Below are 24250 nucleotides of genomic sequence, written 5' to 3'. Positions count from 1 at the left end.
TCTCTAAAAAATAACATTGAAAGACTTGACTTTAATAAAGATACTTGCATTTGTGATGTTTATAGTATAGAACCAGATTTTCGTACTTAACTAAATCATGAGTTAATCCATTAATTTCAATAACAAAGCCTGATTCTGAGTTGATTTGCACTAGAGTAATTCCAGGTTAACTAAACTGTAATCATTGAACAATCCCAGTTATAAGAATATTCTTGGGTGCTGGAGGAGAAATAAGGCAAGGTGGATGGACACATACCTTGCAGGTGGTCAGACAGCATGAATGCTTACAGACCTTACTCTGAAACAGGAACATGAGGCTGGAACGAGCTTGTGATTGTGTGTCTGCATATTTAGACAAACACTAGCTTCACGGTTGAGTATTGTGGGTTTGTGTCAAAGCGGGAAGTTTGACAAAAAGTGCTGATGAAGGCCAGGCTAATATCCCGGTACAGACTAAAAATACATTGCATTTGTCATTGTGAACATTTGCACTTATTAATAGCCAATATTAAAAAAGCCCTCTGAGTCCATCTGTTACAGTTTCTGATTCAGGCGCTGAATGTTCAGAGTATTTGGTAGGTTTTTAAACATTTCTGCCTTGGGAAAGATTTTTTAGTTGCTTTTTAAGTTATGGCAGAATTTTTCTGAAATTTGTTAAAACTGCTTCACTTGTTCAGGTCAATAAATTAGGACTGAATCCTCACCATTACACCACTGCCTTGAACAGTGGCTGAGGAGTACTGGGATCGGAACTGGACACAAGTGATGAATCCAGCCTTATATCAGCATGGTTAGGAATGTAGCCACCCTTTACCAGTAAATCTAGGACTTGCATAAAACTCAGAGAGGTCTCATACCAGATGAGTGATTAATCTCAGTTTTTAGATAGCCACTTATGAAAGGGATAGCAAGTGGATACAAAATTTATATGCCGGGAAATCTATAAGGAAAAAGACCCTCAGATTTTTCAAGTTGATCACAGGACATCACTGTTGGGGGACATAAATCTAAATGACAGTGTGTGCATCTGGTTGTTAATTATCTCCGTACGAGTGATAGTTCGGTATGGAATTGAAGGGGCTGTACACTGAAGCCCCGGCAGCGTGACACAGAGCCCAAGGGAATCTCTTCATGTGACCTGTCCTTTGCAGGGAAGAGGCAGAACACAGACAGCCACTCTGGCTTTCAGGAGCCTGTTGCTGTATTAAAGCTGCCGTCACTTGTGTCGTTCCAGGCAGCGAATGCATTTGAGGGTGAGCATCTCTTATCAGTAGTTCCCATGCTAGTGACTGGTTTGTCTTGTTGATTGACAGCTGTGATAATGAGGTTATTGTGAGGAGGCAATCAGTGCACAGAAATGTTTTTATGTCTTGTGGTCTGGGATCTTGGGCTTTATGTGTCCCGAGAGGCTCTGTCTCTAGTTGGCTGGGCCAGAGCAAAGGGCAGAACATGAAATGACTGCACAAGAAAAATCCCTGTTGCTTTCTCATCTCTGCATTAGGTGACTAGTTGCTATAGCCCTTGTACAGCTGTTTGCTGTTGTATCAAGACGGAGTTTTCTAAGCCTTTTAAAATACCTTTGGAGTGAAAATAACTTGCGGAGCAATGCAAGTCCATTAGTCCCTATGAACAACTGGTTTTCATAGATGCTCCATTTCTAAGTAAATCCCCTTTGCTGCTCGCTCTCTCGATGTTCACTGAACCCTGTTGATTAGCTCCTGGTTTCCATGCAGCTGGCTTATCGCAGTACAGTGCTGTGCCCCCAGGGACCCTCGGGTTTGGGCCTTGGCTGATACCAGAATAAAATACTGAGAAAGGGATCCGATGACTGGGCAAGGGTGGCATGGACAAAGAGGGCATAATTCTGGTGGCAAGGTTTGGCAAAAAAAGTTCTCTGCATGTATCTTTTCTCTTTTATTCTCTGTTTTCATTTCGCTGGAGGTGTGGAAGGTTGTTTCCCAAAGCACCTCTTTCACCATGCAAAAATCTCATTTTCTTTCTCTCTTTCCAATGATCCTCTCCTTATTATGCATCTGTGAGTTGCAAAAAGAACCCAAACCAGCAGTGGGTAGCAGCTCCTGCCTCTTAGGGACAAGATTAAAATCCACCAAAATGAAATGTCATGGAAAGCATTGAGTTGTCATTCTCTGGTGCTACAGAAAATTGACTTGCTGTATATTCCTGCTGCAGTGCAGAGCTGATGGGAGTACCTGGATTGCTAGATTTCAATATGAATGCAAACGGGTGCTGAATAGGAACCACAATTCACCTTTAAAGGTAAAGGAATGTGCTAGAAATGGTCCAGGTTGGAAATCAGATTGTTTTGATGTCTATACTGAGTTGTTAAGGCTAGAATGCAATTCATGTTTCAGATGATAAGACTCTTCATGTGTGACTTTTAAATTAAAATCTGTATGTTTCTTGCTGAGATTGGACTTCTCTCTTTAATATCCAACCATGCCTCTGAAAAGCTTTGTAGGCATTACTTACAGAAAGTAGCGGGGGTTTTCCATCCATATGTTAATATTTTGGAGGTCGCTATTTTTTAGCCATATCCAAGGATGAAAATTCTGTCTCTGGACAGAACTAATGGTTGAGCCCATTCCTGACTTTCTGTATGACCCAAGATCCTAAACCCCAAATTAATCCTGAACTAGGCATATACAAATTTGCAGCAGCTGCACCTTAGACTGAGATGATTTTATGAATATTAGTTACTGAAACATGCTTAACCTGACAAGCCAGCTCCTCTGCTCACAAATGTTGCAGTGTCTCTCAGACAGAAGGAACTGAAAACATCTGGTTCCTCGTTTGGTGAAGCAAAGAGCCAGTAATCTGCTGAAAAGTGGAAGATAAGGAATGCAGATGAGTGCCACAGCGTCACCGAAGTGCGGAGTGACAGGAAACTGTCTAGTTCATGTCTCTCTCATATCCACGGTGACATAGGGACTACAAGGGGCTGGGATGTTGGGGTTTGTCACACTGTGCTGTCACCATGCAGCCATAGGTGACAGTGGAAGATGGGAGCTCAGCTGGGATGGCACTGCAGAGCTCAGCACTGGCACTGCAGGAGGTTACAGACCACTGTTCAGACAGCAGATTCCATGACCTCCTGCTGCAGGCAGATCCGCACCAACTGAATCTTGTGAAAATGGTCAAACACAGCAAACAGTTCAGCTCCTGCACTTTATACCTTCTCATCCCTCTGTCAAACAACTCCCTTCTTAGCCTTCATGGAGAGACCATAGCTGTCAGTGCCAGGGGACTCAGTCAAGGCCACCTTGTTCCTGATGGCTGCGTTTTCCCTGGTGACAGCCAGCTTGTGGCATTGGTGGCATTGGGCTAGATGACCAGCTCTGTTTAAGAAGCCCCACTTACTAGGTATGTGCTGCATGGAGACGGCACTAGAGTGATAAGACAGAGGTGGTTAATGGCCTCAGCTGCAACTTTCCAAACAAATAAAACTTTGATGTGCAGTGTAATTTAACTGATCTAAATCATATACAGTCTGGGGGCCTGGGATGTATCAGGAGTCTTAATTAAAAGACATTTGCTGTGGCACAGTTTGGCGTCTTTCAGGGATAACAAATGAAAAAGGCTTTCTTTTAGCTTCCATGTCCCTCCTCTCCCCAAGTTTTGTTGTCTTCCTAACTGTACGCCTACCTCATTCATCTGCTAAAAACCAGGGCTGGAGACAGGAGCTGGTAGATGAGTAGATGGTAGATGAGTGTGCAGAGCCTAGAGGGTGCTTCTGTGGCCTTCTGTGAAAGAGACCATGAAGTGCAGCAGAAAATAATGTCTATGTTGCATTAAAAAATGAACATTTTTATCAGAGTTTTCTTTTGAGACAGAAAAGTGTCCAGTTTAGGACAGAAAAGGGAAGATCACATATCCTGCAAGCTCTGATCCATCATCTTATGTTGCATGGTCATGTTATCAGTCTAAACACTGTCCTGGATCTCCAAATCTCCATAAGCACAGATGTGCTTTGGGCACAGTGGGCTCATTGTCCCAAGAAAAATCGAAGGGAGGTCTTGAGTGATGTCTTGTTATATAGATGTTGCTGCTAAAAGCAAATTCTCTGAGCAAGTATGTGCAGATTGTTTCTGTTATTGATTGCCACAGTCTCTGCTTCATTGAGACCACATGGCCCACTTTGTTTTTGTAGCTGCCTTTTATTAAAACTGACAAAGAGGTATCAGCGTTTGAAAAGATGAGTCTTGAGAGTCCCCTGGGCAGCGTTTTCATGCTGTAAAGTGATACTGGCACATTTGATCCGCAGATGCTTTTAACACACTAATAAAACAAAAGCCTTCCTTCCCAGGGTGGTCTTCTATACTACAAAGCTTTCTGGTTTTAGCCACGCTTAATGGGCCAGACCCCAAGAAATGGAGAGAACCTGCAATTCCTCCTGCCTTAAACTGTGCTCTCAGGATTTGGTCCTGTGTTGTAAACTGCAGAGAAAAATGTCTATGTGTATAGTTTTTCAGGGTATATTTTGCTGCTTCATTGAAGGCTCATAATGTATTTTATATTCACATGGGTTATCTGTATTGGTTTTCAATATTCCTGAGATCAGCAGTTGGAAAGCTTTCATCCTTATTTCTGGTGACCGACATTTACAGTTCCTACTCCTCTCCTGTTCTTATAGTACCTAACTTCATAGGGAGCCAGTCAGAACTCTATTTTAGCACACAAACCAGAAGATTTTTGGTATGGCATCATATTTGAAGATATCTGAAAAAATTCAGATCTGAAGCATTTCATATTAGGACCTATCATGAGTGGAAATGGTTGACCTCAATCTGTCTATGCAACAGCTCCTGATCTGTAAAATGGAAATACCATCTTCTCTCATTTTGAAGAGGCTTTATGAAGATGAATTAGTCTTTGCAAAGCACTCAGATGTCAGAGTGATGAACACCACAGAAAAGCTTGGGGGGAAATAAATAGTTCTGTCTGCAGAGCAGGCTGTTAGTAGTAGCCGTAAATAAAGCATGAAGCTACACTTTGATCAAGGAGACTAAAGCAGATATTGAATACTTGCTGATAAACTGAGCACTATCCAGCCTGTGTCCTGAACAAATCCAGACCAGTGGGAAATAGTGTGTGATTGTATGATTAGAGATATGGTAATGTAGACAAGCAATAGGACCAGAGTGAAGTTGCACCCATCAGGTCAGAACAGGCTTTGTATTGCTTTAAGATGCTCTGTTCCTCAGCCTTGCTGTTAGCCATGTGCCGTGTGAGAAATATTAGCCACCGGTGAGCATGAATTATTCTTGTCCTGGCCAGCTGATTCTTCTTCTTTTCCTTTCCTCTGCTAACAGGTTATATTATACACTAGTGGCTAAAAGCTTAAAACCATGTTATAAAAACATGCTCAGAGCTGAAACTACCAAAAGGTGTGTTCTTCAGCCAGCAGCCTCTTTCACAGACCATGTGAAGCAGAATCCAGCAGAGCTGCACATCCATCAGAGGGGCTGTCAGAACCCCTTGTTCCATCCACATCTTCTGACGACTCTGACTCCTGGCCAGTTGCTTGCTCAGGTAAACCAGTCAGTAAAGCCTACTGTCACCACAGCCACAGTGGAGACAGCTGAGTAAATGAGTTCGTGTCTCTTTGGTGCAACATGGAGCTGCTTGCCTTGGTGGAGCTCTGAGGTGGCTGAGGGTTGCTCACACTTTCCTTGCCGTCTTGTGTGCTCTTACATGCAAAGTGAATGTGTCCGTGCCCTCAGTCTGCGCAGTCCTCCCAGCCCATTTCTGAAGGACAGGCTACATATTTTTCACTTCAATTTGTTCATGTAACCTGTTGTTTTATTTTGATTGTTTAATATTGAGCATTTTGACAAAGGCTAAATAGGGTAGATCTGTGCCTGGTGTAATGCTTTTGACAAAGGTGCTTTAATCGTGGATCCAGAGCTACTATTATGAGACACTTTCACAGCTTGATATGAAAAACCTAATGATACAGTTGCAGTGATGAGTGAAAAATAAACTGCCTTTCAGAGGCAGGTGCATATCCTGTTCCATTATACGGCCTCTGGATTCGCAGTTCTTGACTTACTGTCCCTCAGGCTTTTTGAGAGTAACGCAGAAAATCTCCCCAAATGCAGCCTCATTAAGCAACCAAAATGTAACCTACTGATGGCAAAGAGGTTGCAAAGTAGCTCATCTCTAGAGAGGGCAATGGGTAAGTCTGCTGAAATGTCTTTATGCTGTAATTGCATGCAGTAGAGTTAGGTCCAACTTCATTATAAGCCCAAGGAATTGATGCTAATGGGCCCTCAGCCAGCCCCGTTCTGCCTTCAGTGCTCTTGTCTGGGCAGAGACATTCTATTGTGAGCCCTTCACTTGACCCGTGCCGTTTGATCTGCCAGGCTGCCTGCTGTACTCCTCAGGATAGTGTACAAGCAAGCACTCTGCTCTTATTAATGTTAATGGGGATCACAGGGAGAGCAGACACCCATGCTCTGCCCATGGTGTAGAGTCTAAAGAGCTGCTTCCTTCAATTGCTAAAATAAGCCTCTCTACAGACATATGGGGGTCTTGTTTTTTGGGAGTGGGAGCAGGGGTTGAGCTGAGCCTGTTCCACCCAGAGCAGTGTTTCCCGGCAGCTGTAGTGTGAAGCTGACCTCCTCACCTCATCCAGGGATGTGGGGATAGGGAAAGCAGGGAGGAAACTGTAGAAACTGCTTCTTCCCCTGCTACAGGCTTCAGCTCAGCAACTCCATGCTTTTCCCATGTTCATCCTATCTTAGCTTCCTCCTGACTTCCCTTTCAAACAAGTCTTGGGAACAGCTTGTAGTTGGGAGAGAGTTCATTCTGCACTCCCTCTGTCCCCTTTTCCCTACCTCAAAGTCTGTCTTTGCCTATTTGGATTGTAAGATCTTTGGGGCAGGGGACTATGTGCTCCCTGTGTTTCTGCAGAAACTAGCTTAATTAGGCATCATTCTTGGTTCTGTCATAATAAAAGGGATTCATAATAATACTGCAGTAAGTCGCACCAGTCTCATTGCATTTGCTTCAAAGGAGGCACTCCAAAATAAGATGAGAGTAGATGAGAAGAAGATCAGACCAGCTGTAATTACTAATCTGCGATATCTCATTTTGAAACAGAGCAGTTACGTGCATTAGTAACTTGGCCGGCTATTATTGTAGGGGAAAGAGCCACACAAAAGGTATTTTTACATAAGTATCTGTGCAAAATAGCCACCGATATTCATCAGAGAGCGCATGATTAAAGGCCCTTGAAGCGTGATTGGAGTTGCCAGTTTTCATGAGATAATTAAGATGCGGGTTTGGTATATACGTTCTGGTGATCTCATTATCTTCATTATTAATTAGTCTCTGTTCTTTGCATTTCATCTCCAGTTTGTTGTCATTAGGGTGACTAGCCTGTGAGCGACGCGGTAGTGAGATTCAGAGGAAGGATTCTGCCTCTGGAACAGCATAGGAGGTGCCAGCCTTTGTTCAGAATGGCTCCAGAAGAAGTTGCGGCACTTTGTATAGGATCAGCAGGTTGTCCTGCCATAAACTCCTTCAACAGCGATCCCTGCCCGGCATTCCCTGGCCAGGAGCCCCTGGTTTCGGCAGGCACTCTGGCTGCTCCTGGAAGTCAGCAGTGATTGCTATTTAGGCACACAGCTGTGTATTCAGCAATTTTCCTCTAAGCACCCAAATATGAGTATTTTGCCCAAATTTCCTCTGGCATGCTTCTGCAAGCACCTTTCTCAGGATGCTTAGCATTATTCATCTGTGGGAGTACCAGTACATCTGGCAGTACCAAACATCCTTTTGCCTCTTTTCCTTCCTGTGCTAATGGGGGTAAAAGTCTACTCTCCATTAACAGAAAGGTCGCCACTACCCTAACCTTAAGCCCTGGACAGGACTGAGAGTACACGTACTTTGCAAATACCACTGTGTACAAGTGGGTGTTTGGCAGGTGGGATTTAGGAAAAACCAAGATGAATTAAGATGGAAACTGTTTCCAGGGGCCAGTTTTTATGGTACTGGAGGAACACGTCTGCCACAGTACGGCTTTCATTTGAAAAGCAGAAAGCCTGCTATTGATGGAGTCAGAAAACACCATGCTCATGAGGGTCTCAGTGTGCAGATCCTGTTCATGAAGCCTGGAGCATATTTCAATGTGGTCATCTGAGCTATTGCTAACCTGCAGAGATTCCTCAGCTGCCTGAAATCATGACAAGAGAATAGACCTCCAATCTCAGACAGGAAAACCACACCATGCAACCTCTCCTCCTGTGGCCCTGACTCATTGGAGCTGCGGCTGCTGCTCTTACCAAGCAGAAGTCGCTCTCCTGGGTGTTTCATGCAGATGTGCAGCCCTTTCTCCTCGCCCTCACTGCTCTTAGGCATGAAGCTGTTGAAGGTCTGTGTCACTCCCAATATCGTTCTCTTTCCTCCAAGAGAAGGCAGTGATGGCCACCAGCCCTCCCTCAGCCGTGACAGCGTGCTCTGCTTTTCCCTTTGTGGGAAGCAAATCATAAGTACTGTTACACAGAAAATCATCACTTTACCATGAAATACATAAAAAATAAGATTTTTGTCTCAATGGAGATCAAAGCCAGCCTATAACAATCTTCACTTAACTAGGCTTAGCTTTAATGAAATGAGAAATGGACCTGTAGTATAAAGTTTTTATAGAGTCATCTCTTAATACGAAGTGATTGTCTAAAACTTGTACATTTTCTAGGACCTTTACTGAGGAATGCTTCTACCAATGAGGCACTTATGCCTTCTCAATTATTACTGTGTTACAAATGGCAAAGCCCTGGGTAGAATACTGAGTAACACATTCAGCAGGTGTACCAAACACATCACTATTATTATATTAGTTTTGACTATTGCTGCTTTATCTGTTAAACATTTATTTTACATTTTGCTCATCACAAGCTAATGAAAGTATAGCTCTGTTGGCTAATCGTAAGTATCAGGAATTGTTTCACAATGTGCTGTAATACTGTGCGATCAGTGTAACAATACAAACACTTCTTAGTTGCGTCTTGCAGGAAACCATTAAAAAATGTACTGTGCAAGTAAGTATTTTATTTATGATTGTTATTTATTCTGCAGTGAGCCCTTGACTTTCAACTATCTCTTTCAAAATGAATACTTTTCAAAAGGAAAAGCAGATTTTAGAAGTGTCCTATTTAATAAGCAGTGAAATTGTCTGTCTTGTAAAAATTGCTTTCCTGTTAATTTAAATTAATGAATAGAAAGAGGTCTGGGAGATGGTTTTGATCCCTGTTACGCCATTCGTTACCCGTTTCTGCTCAGCTTCCCGGGTGAGCTCCTGAACACGAAGGCTGCGGAGCCCCCCGCTGCCACTGCGGGGAGCCTGGGGTCTGCTGGGTCCCCGGCGTGTGCAGGACCTGCCCTGCTGAGCCCCAGGGACATCCTTGGACAAGGGAGGACACCGTGTGTCTTGGCTGAAGGTGCACTTCGCTTTCATCTGGTGCTGTTACACTTTATTACACTAAACCTACGGCATCTCCCACCCCTCTGATGCTTCTCTGTTAGTCAGAGAGGCAATTCTTTTCATTTTCTTTTGATGAACTGCGTAAAGGGTCAAGTTCAGTGAATTGCTTTAAGCTTTGCATGTAAGAATTGAAGATAATGAATTTCTTTTTCTTTTTTCTTCTTTGGCTTTTTGAACCACAATATTTTACATTTAAAAGTTGCTGGCTGTGGTGAAAATGAGGGCAGGCTCAGGCAATAGCTGGAATATGCAACGTTAAGCCGGTAGATGGGGAGTGAAGTGTGAGCCTTTGGGCTTGTCACTGCCCGCTTTGGTCAGTTTTCTTATAATTTCCTTATCCTCTGCTCCAAATAACTCCTGGGCCTCTCTACTGTCCATAAAGTGCCCTGTCTTTGGACACTGTAAATTCCAAAAGATTTGAGGATAGAAGTATAAAGTACTTAAATGATCTTTCAACCAGCATCTCTGTAACTCTGTATACGAGCACTATCACTAAAGTACACCACGAACAGCTTTGTGTAACTCTTTTGTATACTCAGAGAGAACTTTAAAAATTAGTTTTGGAATATGGCTGGATCCAACGGCAGGGAAGTGACTGGGGATTCTTTCATTTTCCAAGTCTTTCAGTGCCATTATGGTTGGAAGTGCTTGTCTGTTGGCTGAATCCTGCAGGACGGTGTTTCCTTCCATGTGTAACACTCCAGTGAAAATGGTGACAGTTGGTAAGGGCAGAATTTGGCTCAGGGACAGGAATTTTGCAGAAAATGTTTGTTTGAATACCATCCTCTGCCTTTGAGTCCTCTACTGCAAAGCCACAGAAACAGATTTTATTTCTTTAATTTTTTCTTTATTAGCACAGACACCACAGTAAACAGAATTCTTATGAGGGATTGCAAAAAAGGAAGTTACACAACTTCTAAGAAGTGAAGTGAATTTAAAATAATAAAGTCAGTGTGAGTGTTCTCAGCCTTTTTTGTTTTGCTTTTCTTTATCTTGTAACTAAAGGGATTAAAATCAAGGACAAAACAGACATCTCTTCCTAACGGGATCTGTTTTGCTTTGAGCGCACTGAGGGTGTTTTAGAATGGCACCACTGTCACAGGGAGGCTGTACATGTGTTTTATTGTCACCCGGTTGTAGGAGCGAGGGCACACCAGGCAGGTGAGTTCATACCCAGTGAACCCTGATGTCCAAAGAAACTGTCCCTGTCCGGGGAGCTGACATCCCCACGGGCGCCCCGTCCACCAGGGCAGCCCCTTCTCTTTACGAGGAGTTGAAAACATGAGTCTGGAGCACAATCTTACAAAGAGCATCTGAGGGAGCTGGGGGTGTTCAGCCTGGAGAGAAGGAGGCTGAGGAGAGACCTTCTTGCTCTCTACAACTCTCTGAGAGGAGGGTGTAGCTGGGGGGGTCGGTCTCTTCTCCCGAGTAACAGGCAATAGGAGGAAATGGCCTCAAGTTATGCCAGGGCAGGTTTAGATGGGGTATTAGGAAAAATTTCTTCACAGAAAAGAGTTGTCAAGCATTGGAACAGGCTGCCCAGGGAAGCGGTGGAATCGCCATCCCTGGAGGTTTTAAAAGACAGGTAGATGTGGTGCTGAGGGATATAGTTTAGTGGTGGACTTGGCAGTGCTAGGTTAATGGTTGGACTTCATGATCTTAAAGGTCTTCTCCAACCTAAACGATTCTAAACCAGAGACTGGTCCTTAAAAATTCCTCCATTGGCATGTCAGATGTGTTCCTTGCAGACTCGCCATCCGCAGGAAGGGGCTGGTGGCCTCAGTCACCAGGGTGGAGAGGCGGGTGGGTGCCCAGGGTGGAGGCAATGCTTTACCTGCCTTTACCGAGATCTGCTCAGCGACCTCCTCCTTCCCACCGTGCTGTTTCTGAACAGGTTTCTGACTGCCCTAGGCTTGAGCACAGATACATACAGATATAAAATTATTTGGGTTTTAAGACGCATTTAATTTCTCAGGAACCCCAAGCAACTTCCTCTGTTCATAGAATTATAGAATTGTCTGGGTTGGAAGGAACCTGTAAGATCATGGAGTCCAACCATCAACCTAACGCTGCCCAAACCACCACTAACCCATGTCCCCTCGGTACCACGTCTACCGAGTTGACCATTTTTTACAGATCATTTTGAGCAAAAAGTGAAGAATTACGACTGAGCCCACCAGCGGGGGGGGGGGGGGGTGTCGGGGAAATGTCACTCACACGAACCGCAGGAGAACAGTTTGTGTGTGTGTGTGTGTGTGTGTCCCCACCCTACAGCGACGGGGAAGTCCGAACCGTCCCGTGTCCCCCCCCCCCTTTTCCCCGCCCTGCGACGTCCCAAAACCCCGGTACCGAGCGCCTCCACCGGACACCCCGCTCTGTGACGTCACAGAACCCCCGGTACCCAGCGCTTTAACCGGACACCCCCCCCCAACACACACACACACACACTCCCTGCCCCCCCGCCGGGTCGCGTAGCAACGACGGGGCGGGCCGCGTTCGCCACCGCCTTCCGCCCGCCCCTTCTTGCAGGCGGGGACGGGGCGTGGGGAGGGACGGCACCGTCTTCCCGGCGCCGGATCAGGTACGGGGCAACCGGCGAGCAGAAGGAAGGAGCCAGCCGGTACCTTCGTGTGGGGTGAGGAGGAGGAGGAGGAGGAGGAGGAAGACGGTTGCGGCGGTGTTGGGGGGTTTCCACGCCGCAGCCCCGGCGCGGGGTCCCGCTCTGCCCCCTCCGGGGCAGAGCGGGACCCCGCGCCGGGGCTGCGGCGTGAGGGAAGGGGGGATGCGTGGGTTATGGGGAAGGGGGGGGATCCGGACTCACAGGTTTGATGTATGTAAGGGTTGGGGAGGGGGATGGGGGGGTAAGAGCATCTCTCTGACCTTTCTGCTGCGGTATCTGCATTTTCACCATTGCACGGGGCGTTTTGAAATCCAGGAAATAAGGCAGGTAGAAGCGAAACCCTGCTGGGTTGGGGTTTGGTTGTTGGTTGGTTTTTTTTTTTTTTTTCTTTCTTTCTTTCTTGATTGCCCAGGGAGGGGTTGGTTTGGTTTTTTTTTCACTCTACAGACGTGAACGCTGGACGGGTTCTCGCTGTGGGAGCGTAGAAGTAAGCGAGTCCTGGCATTACTCTTCTATGGGGAAAATACAAAGCCCTATGTGGTTGTGTCTCGGCAGCCATGCGTGGTGAAACGGGGGTGTCAGGGGAGATGGGGGTGTCTTCCTGCGTAGCTGAGCCTTATGCAGCACTCAGGTCTGTCACCTGGAGACGGCTGAGTAACTGGGCTTTAAATGTTTGACAGGGGAAGAGAATAAAAGAGTACTTTTTAAGGGTGAATGCAAGCAAGGGGCTCGTTCTGTAATTATTTTCTGTGGCACTGGTGATGTGTTTGGATTGCCATTACTTATTGTTGAATGTTTTCAATACCCAACTGTGGTTCTGAATGAATTTGCTGGCTCTGGGATGCTGGTGACATAGCCAGGAAAAAATGATTTGCGGTTAGATTGTGGCTGTCACGACAGTCTGTTCTGTAACTACAGATCTCGCATGTACCCTCATGTGGGACCTGTGTTGCCCTAATGTGGTCGGTGAAGTGGTCCTGCCTCTCATGTGCTTAAGTAAGTAGAGTTGGGCCTGTACTATACGTGCTTGGCGGCGTAAGAAAGCAGTTCACAGCAGAGGTCTTCCTCTGAAGCTTTCAGTGGTGGGAGAGTAGGAGATGTGAACAGTTCTTCGTCTAGAGTTGTTTCTGGTGTCTCCAAAATGCAGACAGACGATTGTGCTTTTCTGCTACACCCAAGTGACCTGTGGTAGAGATCCTGGGGCAGGCAAACACCATCCTCGCTTGATGCTGTGCTAGTGCTGATTTTTGGGTGGCAATTTAATGTTGCTGCTTTGATAGTAGCAATAATCTTCATTCATTCTTGCAGATTTATAAGGTTAGTGGCTTCAGGGGCAGAGATAACAATTTAGCCTCATGCTATTTGGCTGATTTACCTACTTATGGAGGAGGGACAGATGAGAGAACACTTCTGAAATAGGTTCAGAATAGGCTCCCTGATTGTGGACTTCATGGTACCTGTATTCAAGCCCTTATATCAGTATAATTTGTGATTCTTTCAATCCCTTTTAATATGCTATCATAGCTCCTCCTGTTAAAAATATTCTTACCAGTCAGATGGCGTGCTGAACGTGGGGTTGCTCCCCAGTGATGGGACTGGATTGCCCTTCCCTAATCGTTTCTTGGTTCTCAGTAAGAAGTGAAGTGTGAACTTGTTGGTGATGGGAGTGATTTTCTGCCCTTCTGATTTCTGGGGAGGGGGAATAGCATGGTGTCACCACCAGATACATGCAGTAGTGTGGAGTATTATTCACACAACTGGGTACAGGAGAATTTCTAGTGGCCGTTTGGCAGCATCTGCCCAAATTAAGAAGAACTTGAGCTGTTCCCATGGCTAGATGTGGTTCACGCGGTTTTAAAACCTCTTTTAATGGGCTTCTTTTAACTTTGTTATTTGAAGAATTACTGCAAACAGCAGCAAGACTCCCAGAAGCCACCTGATGTGCAGATGTTTCTCAGCTGTGGTTGCCTTGTCAGGGCTCTTACCACCATGGTGGTTGGGGAATCTTAGCCATGTGCAAAGGCTGCAAAGCAAAACACTTTCCATGCCAAAATAGCAAGGGGAATGGAATAGCTTTGCCTCAGTTACTAATTAACCAGTCTTGTTACATGCGTTGAGCATACCTTGATCTTAACTCTTTCAGTCTTTTGGATACCGTGTCCTGGTGAAATATTTTTTTAAACGGTTATAAAACTAATCATGGGTTGCTTCTGAATTAACCATTATCTAAACATTAATATTCTCAAATGCTTGCCATGTTTGGGTAGCTGATCCCTTAAATTCTGAATTGCAGCATAATAACGTAGTTCCCTTTGTTCTTTCTATAGTCATTTGGGTTGATGGCTGCACCGAACATAAGACAGGCTCTGTAAGTGCTTCCTGACAACATAAAGCAATGCTTTGAGCACTGTGTTGCAGCCAATGCTGCTGGTTAGTAGTAGGAGTCTCTGGATATGGCTCTGCTTTGAATCTTGTTTTCAGTGTGCAAACTAATGTTGTTATAAATTATTTCTACTTGGTCCCTATCTGTTTTGTCTGTGCAGGTTCAAGGGTGGAAATATCTCCTGCCTACACATAGCTGTAAACTCTAAAATAAGCCATGTTTTGTATTTTACCATATAAGTGAAAAAATACAGTTTGCTGGCTGTGCCAGAGCCAGGGTTTGTGATCACCGAGTTCTTAATTTGTGTTTGTCATGTGTTGAGCACTATGATGTGCTTGGCAGACTTCAAGAAATAATAAAGCAAAGCCCTTCCACAAATAGTGCGTTCACTTCACTGTAAGAAAATGAAAGAGCAAGTGTGTGAGAGCCTTTAAAAATAAATAAAAGATGTAAATTATTTATATAAATATAAATAGATGGAGAGACTGAAATTTTTTAAAAATTGGTGCTTGCAAACTTTGCTGGATAAAGGCTGCAATTCCAGTTATTCCTGCAGCAGAGACGCCTTAACCTGTGGTTTGCCAAGCCACCAGCTGAAGAGCAGCCAAGGTCCTGGAACTCCTTCCTCCTCCTAATGAAGAGCTCTTCAGAGCTACTTCGGTATTTCTTAAACATGAAGTAAATTAGTCTTTAGGCTTGTCTGCATTCAGACTGACCAATGAGCTCTCTGAAGTGTTTCCATATAAACTAGAGCAAAGCCACATCCTTAATGCTTTCCTTCTGCTTGCCAACGTAAACTACTCATCATCAAACATGGCTGGATTTCTTACTGTGCTGGGGAAACTCGAGATGTTTCTCTACCTCTCGGGGCCTGCCATTGCTCCCACTCCCCAGTCATTCCTCCCCTCTGGAGACTGCAGTGTAATCTAACCCGGGTGGGTGGGAAGACAAAAATGATTTGTGAAGCAAAAATCTTATTTGCTTTGTTTTTCTTTAAATGTCTTTATTTCCTTCTGTTTGCTGGACGCCAAACTTGCAGTAGTATAGAAAAGAAATACAAATGTTATAGTTCCCAAATTCTTTGGAGGAAGGGAGTTTGACCAGGGCTCCTGTAAATAATTAGCTTAGACATGGGCAGGACTGTTCCTGCTGGGGACAGCTTCTTCCTGTTCTTCACGCTGCTTGTGCCTAATGGTGCTCCTGGAGGTACCAGGAGTGTGCTCCTCCTGGCCCAGCCATGGTCTGGAGCAGCACTAAGTCTGCTCAAGGAGCTCCTCACCCATGTGCCTGCAGCACCCGTGGGCAAGGATGATCCGAGTTTTTTGCTATTTACTGAGTACCCGACAGGGTGATCTCGAGGCTTGTCAAGGAAAACAAGTTAGCGTGGGAGCTCAGCTGTCTCCTGAGCAGCAAACACCAGTTGCAAAGAGCATCCCGTAACTTACAGACTTGCCTAACTAAGGAACTGAACTGAGAAGCGAGTGCTGGACTATGCTTTAGGCTTAAAATAAAGGCATTTCTTTGCAAGCACCTTCCAGTTCTCTTTGTCCTTGTAGTATTGCTTCAAAGTAACATAATCTGAGTTTACCTCCTACCCTTGGTTTTAAGGCTGTTCTATACTGGGGTGTCTTTGGATTGCCTCTGACTGTGAACTGCAGCTCCGCGTTCCCTGTGTGCCGGGAGCGCTGGGACATCTGGCCTGTGGCTGGCCGTATGGCGCTCAGGGCACAGCAGTCTTCATAATCTCATCACCAACTGTCCAGGCCAGCGTGATGGCCCATGATATACTAGAGCCTTCACCGGTCCCGTTGCCCCAAGGGGCAGGTTTAACAGCGTCAGGCCTGAGCATCGGTCCAAGGAAATGATCTCTGGTAAGAGTTTGACGTTTTCTTTCCTCCCTCCCTGTTACTGCTGTTCTGACTTTAAAAATAGAACGAGATTGTCTCATCTCAAGGCAAAGACTTCTCAAGAGGGTTAATTATGTCACATTTATTATCTGCTATGCAGATCTTCTTAGGCAAGTATGAATAATTTTTTTTAGTTGTATACCATCTTTTTTAAACCGAGGGCTGCAGCCCCCCCTGTGCTTGCTGCAAAGGCCATGCCAAGTTGACCACAGTTATTTCAACACACAGCTGCCTGACCTGGGCGCCCTGTCCTGGAGGAGGGGGTGGCGGGTGGGGACCTGCTGTGGGCTGTCCCAGCAGTTTGCTGTGTGGGAAGGGCCGTGGTACCAGTCTGCAGAGGTCTGGAAGCTGGCATGATCAAAAGCATTTCACACTAGAAATGTTACCAGAGACATTTTCAGATAATATGGTCTCATTCCTGCTCTTGCTGGAGTGGACACCTTTGGAGTTTCCGAGTGACATTTGTGACATCCTGTGGGCATGCCAGCATGGTGCCACTTCACACCTCTTTTTCTAGGTATGTGAAAGAGAATGGAAGCTGTCTTGCAGCTCAGAGCTAAAAGTGCCCTGATCAATGTTGGAACAAGGTGCCAAACGATCTGTTGGGTTTTATTCTGAACTGTGTGTGCTGGCCCCATCCACGCTGAAGGTGAAGGGAGTATATTCTTGTTCCTAACCCTGCAGACTGGGATGTTTTCTTCCTTCTGCAAAGGGATGCTCCCTGCTTTGAGCCTCCAGTGATGGCCAATGAACGAATGATAGCCCAGCAGCGAGAAGCAGCCTAGGGAGTGATGGGACGCAACTTCAAAGTAATGGGAAAGAGCTTTTTTTTTCTTTTTTCCCTTTTACTTTGTTTGGAGGATCAAATTAGCAGTCTGCTAAAGTCTTTTAATGTTAAAACTTTCAGAGCATAAGCAATGACCTGTGAAAAGGAGTGCTTGGATCTAGACCCTGTGCATGATGAGGTCTGGCATGTCTATTATGGCCAATTAAAGTGACAGGTAGCAGAGTGTAAACACTCCTGACTCCTGCCGTTCCCTGGCTGGCTCCAGGCTGTACGCTGCCTTTCTCCTCTGCCTTGGAAAAAGCACGTCAGCTTGAACTTCCTATCCAGAGCACAAAGCGGCCTTTCAAAACCTCTGTGCCCTCTGCTCGTGTGGTTCAGCGTGAACAGCCCAGAAGCTGAAGCTTGGTCTTTCAGTCAAAACCTGTTGGCCTTGAATGGCAGGATTGTGTGCAGTACAGATGGTATCGGGCAAAGCAAACAGAGGCTGGCAGAGCCCTGCAGCACAGGCACAGCTCGCCCTCGGGCTGGGGGCTCCTCGCCAGTTTCCAGGATGCTGTCCAGCACTAGAGCCTGGATCTGGATCTTAGGAATAAACTGCGAGTCTCTTCCAATACCCACAGCAGCAGCGTGTGAAGCTTTGCCTTAAACTGAGCTTCAAATATTAGATTTGAGTAACGGAACAGTCAGAGGAAGCTATTGCATTGAATAAACTAACTTGTGGCCCTAAAATAGCTTCTTATTTGAACAGCTCGGTAAAATAACCATGCTCCGCAGACTGATGTTGAAGATTTTAAACTCCCAGCTCTGTGGGGAGAGCTGGTGTTCTTCCACGCTGCGGCAGGAGATGGAAGCAGTTTCGATGACTCCTTCCCTCCCCCATCACTCTACCTGCGAGTCTGCATGTGGCAGCCCCTGCTCTGCCTTGTGCTCGGCCGCGGCTGCGTGGGCGAGAGCTGGCAGCCGCTCGCTCGGCTTCCTCCTGGGCGCAGAGGCAGAAGTGTGGTCTCACTCAGCCCTTCTGCATTTTCCTCTTAGATAGTTTCCCCTGTCCCCAGTCAGATCAGAGGGCATCCCCCACCCACGCCCGACAACTGAAAAGGAAAGGAAATACGTTTCGGGAGAATGTGTGCTTTAAAAAAAGTTCATAGCCCATTTGGTGTAAATACGCAAATGTTTGTAGAGGTGTGGCATGTTTCTAAAACACGTCAGTGAGAAATGCTTCACACCCTTTCTTGTTACCCAGTAATTAAGAGAATACATGCCTTCCAATACAGTGGCTGCTTAAGTACAGATGAGAGAGCCTTGATTTTCTCTGTGATGGATGTGAATCAGTAACATTTCATCTGAGACTGCCCAGCCTGGCACAACTCCACGTGGCATCCCTTTCCTTCCAGTTGTGGTGAGGTGACTTTTCCTGCACTTTTCCTGGGAAAAAGCTGAATGCGGAGGGTGCAGGGACTCAGACTTGCATCTGTCCCACAGCTGGTGGATTCGGCTTGTTGGATGGGTGCAGATCAGGGGCAAGATCCTGCTGAGGGAAGTGCCACGGTTGTCTACATGTGGCATTTCTTTTTTCTGGTTGTGTTTGATGGTTCCAGCCCTTGCTAATCAAATTGCCCGATGGTGGGAGAATTGGATCCTCTTTTCTTCCCTGTCTACTCTACTGGGAGCCTGTCTAAGTGTCAGGGGTGCTGGTGATTTGGCTTTGGCTGTGATGGGAGTGAATTTTAACTAGGCTTGCTCTTCAATGAGAGTGTATTGATGTAGGCATGTCATGTAGCCTGTCTGTCAGCCAAGTTACTAGCTTTCAGCTGCTTTATGTGCATATTTTAGGGATTGCTTCCGACCTGGGAAAGCCCAGCCAGGTCACTGCAGGGCAAGGCAGAGCTGTATTCCCATACCCACCTAGTACTGATGCTGCTTTCCTGCTCCACAAGGATCAGAAGGAATCCATGGGAATCGCTGTCTTCTGGCTCCAGCTTCTGTTTGGGGTGGCTGTGCAAAGGCAGGCTGTGCTTACTCATCTGACTTCAATGCAGCCACACAATCGCCTCTTTCGAGGAAGGGAATTCATTAGTTTCTGTGAAGTGGCCTTGGATCTTTGGGCAGCAGGTGCTTCTATAGAGCAAACTGTTTCTGAATATTCAACAGTTGCTATACAAGCGCTGGCCGACTGCCTGTGAAGCACTTGGAGTTATCTTGAGCATCCGATTAGATAAAGTGCAAAGTACTTACTGCTTGCTACCCGCAGCTATGTTGTGTTGGTGGTATTTTGACGTTCCTTTTTTTTTTTTTTCATGTGAATCTTCCAAGATCATAAGCAGCCTCTTCATCTCTTTTGACTCAGCCAACAAAGAGGGGAAATGCCTAGCAGCACAGTGATTCATATTCAGGTCGTCAGAACCCCATTCTCTTACTGGTTTCGGCTAATGGCATTTGTACACTGAAAACAAATGACTCAGGATAGAACTGTCTCCTAATTTTTAACATACTGTTTAAACTCAAGATAGTTCTTTTAAGGCTACCTGAATTACACTTGTCCTTGCCAGCCTCTAATTTGGTACGTGAAGTACTGTAGATACCTAAACTATGAAGGATTAATTTGAGAGGTTAAGCTGTGCAATCAGCCTTTTTCTTTTTTTTTTTTTTTTTTTTAGGAGTTTAATTTCCTTAGGTGTGGCTTGTAAGCAGCTTGTGCTAGATGGTATCATTGAAAGTATGGTCCTGTGAAAAACTGTGGTCACTGAACAATTACAGCTTCAAACGTCTTACAGCTTTAGTCAGTAAGGTGTGGATGCCTGTGTATTGTTTACAAGCCATGTGCCCCAATTCTAACTTCTTGTAGTAGCTTTCTTAACCTGTATTAGTTGTCTTAAAAGTGCTTTTGTTTTCTTCTACTGGTTACTTAGGCTGCAAAAGAAAAACTTTTCGCTTTTTGTTAAATGTGTAATTGTGACTGTGGCACTGAAGGCTGGTTTCACCAAGGGAGCTGGAGACACCTGGGTGGTGTTACCCAAGTCCCACACTTCACAGGATTTCTGTGCTACACATCAGAGGTGTTCTTGATCCTGGAAACACCGCTTCATTAGGGCTGTAGTGATTCCCCACCCCTAAGTTCTTTAAGCTTAATAACTAAGCATGTTGTTCCAATCCACAGAAAACAGTCGTGTAGGCTTCAGCACAGTGACTGTCACTGGTCCTACTTTCTGTACATCCTGCTGAAACAGTGATTTTCAGCACTGATTGTAGGTGAACCTCGAGCACTTAAAAGCATGAATAAGCAGCTGCTGGAGCTGAGCCGCCCTGGCAGGATTGTTGATCATGCTTCTTGCTTTGAAAGGGCTGGGGTCTTCAGTGTGCGATTTGGCTGCCAGGTACTCAGAAGAGCCACTGAGACATGCTTTCTAAATGTCCACTTTGCACAGGTCTGTGGGCTAGGTGCCAGACTTGAGAAGGGCTGACAGCCCGGGACGTGGTGTGCTGTGTGGCATCCGCTTTCCCTGCTGGGAGGAAGCGGTGGAGGGGGAGCTCCTCAAAGCACCTTGGCTGGCCCAGCCCATGTTCTTTGTTTAACCTGTCCCCATCAGTCCCTGGGCTTCCCACAGCTCAAGGATGGGGTCAGCAGAAGGGAGGACCAGCTTCCAGGAGGGGTTCCAAATCTTGCAGTGAGCCATTTCAGAAGCTGTAAAGCAGCTGGTCAGTCTTATGATGGGTCATTGCCTCCAAAAAGCTTTCTTCTTCTTTTTCTGGTTTTGTTTTGGGTTTTTTTGGTTTGGTTTGGTTTTTTGTTTGTTTGTTTTGGGTTTGGTTTGGTTTTTTAATGAAGCTTAGAAGTGAAAGTTTAGGAGCAGAGCAATTCCACTTTGAATGACACTACATGGTACTGACCAGCATGGGTACAGTGCAGTCTGTGTAGCTATAGGTGAGTAATATAAGTAAATATGTGAAGATTAGTTTCCCGGAAAGTGACATGAAGGAAAAGTGAGCCCTTAGTCTTTATAGATGACACTGCACATTTAATTGCTAATGGACTTCTTTTAAAGAGTATCTAGGCTGCTATTATTAGAAAAAGCAAATGTATGGTGTTACCTAAAGGGAACAAAAAGGGAGTATTTTGTGCTCTGTGACCTTTACTTTCTTGTGTTAATTTGTTTAATACCAGTGAGATTTTCCTGCTGCAAAAGCTTGGTTAAGCAGTGACTTCTCCAAGACAGGGTAATTGGGAGGCAAGGCTGTGCAAGCACTGTTTCTTCCTTTCCTCCCTTGATTTGCAAACTCCTACTTCAGGGATCCACTGTGTGCTCTGTACCTCTCTCTTTCCCTCCTGGATCAGACTTTTACCAGCTGGTGCAATTCCTGAACGACAGTCAGGGCTCTGTTGCATTAAACTTTGTAAGAGAAACAGGAGCTTTGTGCCTGTGGGGCTCAGCGTGCAGGAGGAAACTTTGGGGAAGTGTTACATCAACGCTCCTGGATATTTCTGAAACATCTTAATTGCTTTTTTCAACACCAACTATGAAGATCTTGTTGCTTGCGCTGTCTATTTGTAGATCCCAAGGTACTTTGCAAACAACAGTGTCGTTGTCCCTGCTTGCTTATGAGGATGCAAGGTGCGGGTCAGAAGATGTGCTGAAGAGCCTGGGGCTGTAGCAGGGCTAGGGCAGACTCCAGGGCTGGTGTCTGACCTGCCAAACCACCCGCTCCCTGCGGATGAGGGGTCATGGCCACGCTGAACGTGCTGTGGCTCAGAGCTAGGAATTTGATTGCATGAGGCAGAGTGGCTTCAATAAATCCTATGTGGCATAGACGAAGAATAAATCCTTTTGGACATCTCTTGGAGAGGTACCTAGGGAAAGTTTCAGGCTGAATAAGGCTGACACAAAAGTGAGAAAAGGCCTATACACGTGTGCTTATTTTTGTATAGTGGTGCTGAAGTGTCTTACTGGTAATACTTGTGTATCTGGAAGACCTGTTGAAAACTCAGCTGGAAAAGTGTCCAGATACCTGCTCAGCGCAGGTACCCTAGAGATTCAAACACTGCAAGTAAAGCTGTCCTTTTGACTGCTTGGGTGTTAACTAATTAGCTAGGTTTGAGCAGGTGGCATTGTTTTGAGTTTCTTAAATCTCCGTATGATAGTATTTTTCACAGTCATATAAATCAGTGTTCCAGGAAAAAAATGGAAGGTGAGACCTGCATTTCTAGTGGCAGTTGTTGCAGATCTTAAAAGGCTGCTGCTTCTGGCTGACACTTCTCATGTTGAAGTGAAAAAGGCACCGAGAAAAATTGCTGTCATCAGCACAGAACAGCACTAGAGCTGCAGAGGGGGATTTAAGCCTCTCTGGCTCTAGCACAGGAGTGTCCAGAGGCTGTGGGAGATGACTTGAAGCTGTGCTGCTGTGAGCGGTGCCACTGTAACAGCGTCCCGGTGAATGTGCTTGCCAGAAGGGCAGCTGGTGCTTGCGGTGGTGCCAGGCTGCCAATGCCTTGGGATTCCCGGGGAAGGAGCTGGGTGGATGACAGTTGGGCCTAAATATGAGGGGTGTACCCATGAATGAAGTGCTTCATTACAATGCCAGTAAACTAAGCCTTAAATGTGTGATTGTCTTAACTTGCTGGCAGTAGTTCAGTGGTAAAGCTGCCTGTGGAGCTTGCAGGTGAGCTTCGGAACGGAGCTCTGAGTCAGAGCAGGACTCGCTCTGGAGTCATTTGTGTCATGCTGGATGGGAATTGTCAAAGCAGTATTGTGTTGCTACACATCAAACAAAGGACAGAGTAAAATCTTAGGCTTTATTTTTTCAATTAAGAATTTTTATTTGTCCCTCAGGAACACGCGAATAGAAAACAGCTTGTCTTGGCTATTGTGAGTGTTCATGGGACAAGAAGGGGAGGGAGGGGATGGAATAGCAAGAGGAAAGTGTTGCGGTAATGAGAATGATGTCTTATTTTAGTTGATACTTAATCAAGACGTGGTTCCAGGAAGCAGGAACAGATGGCTCTGAGTGGTTTTTTTTCCCTGCTCTCTTATATCATTGATTGTCACCAAGATTTACCATAAATGTTTTAACACTTGCCGACTCTTTTTTCACCTTATAGATTTTTACCCATCTTTAAGAGTAAACTCTTATACTTACCCAGCTTGCTTTTGTTTGATCAATAGTATTAATACATGAAGTCACTGAGAGTTAGTCCTGTGATTATTTTTTTGGAGAGGATGCCTCTTTTATAATAAAACTTTCAGGATATTTGTTAGTTCAAGTGCATTTTGATAATAAATTAGGGTAAAACTGACTGCATTTTATATCTGAGTGTTGTGTCTATCTCTCCTGTAGAAGAGAAACAGCAAGTCAGAGACAGTATTTCAGCCCTTCTGGAAGGTGCAAGCTACCTTAGGGGCTTGCACGAACTGTCCTTTGTGAAGCAGGTCAGGCTTTTTGTTTTATGGCTTTTATTCAGTATCACTCTTGCTTACCAGGGCATCCAGAGAGTGGGTTACTGCTATTATCCTGTGTCCTGTTAACTGCCTTGAAAGATGATCTGAATTGCCTCCCAATTCTTCTTTTGCCAGGGTGGTGAAATCCAGGACTGTGCCTACTTGGACAGTGAAAGCGCCTACAGCGAGTCGGAGCTCTTTCCTGATGACGACGCGATGACTCTGGCACAGCAAGAGGTTCACCATGAGTCTGACATGGACAGTGCTATTGAGAGCGCCCAGAGCTCGGAGGCCTCCGACGTGTGTCGGAGCGAGGAGAAGGATGGTGTGCTTGGTGGCCTGTTTCTGCCTGGTGACAAGTGAGTGGTGGTTTTGCCTCATGGCAGCCCTGGTTTGGGGCACATGCAAAACGACTAGGGAGGAAGGAGCCTTTGTGTGACTAATCCCTACTGTGGGAGGCTGAGGATGCCTGAAGGATTTATAAACTTAATATTCATTTACAATATAAGGGAGATGGATGTCCAGGTCCTCTAAGTGGCTTAGGCAGTCTCAGCCCTAGCTCCTTCTGGCATCTGCTGTGAGCGCTCGTGGGATTTGCATGTTGTGTGTTGAAGTGA

The 24250-nt window shown here is 45.5% G+C and overlaps 1 protein-coding gene across 2 annotated transcripts in view; it reads left to right on the top strand.

Moving 5' to 3' along the window:
- The window catches only part of RAB11FIP4 (RAB11 family interacting protein 4), a 120297-nt gene that overhangs the window by 82167 nt on the left and 13880 nt on the right, over positions 1-24250 (top strand). Inside the window, exon 4 of one of the 2 annotated variants that reach the window (XM_074160102.1) lies at positions 23769-23992. In XM_074160102.1, the coding sequence (XP_074016203.1) occupies positions 23769-23992 (224 nt within the window). Of the gene's footprint in view, positions 1-23768; positions 23993-24250 lie in introns of those variants that run through there. The other variant, XM_074160103.1, reaches the window with a different exon arrangement.

This window comes from Numenius arquata, chromosome 17 (genome assembly GCF_964106895.1).
Source record: "Numenius arquata chromosome 17, bNumArq3.hap1.1, whole genome shotgun sequence".
NCBI classification, from domain to species: Eukaryota; Metazoa; Chordata; class Aves; order Charadriiformes; family Scolopacidae; genus Numenius; species Numenius arquata.
The sequence above is the reverse complement of the archived record's forward strand: the minus strand, read 5'-3'. Positions and strand labels throughout refer to the sequence as shown.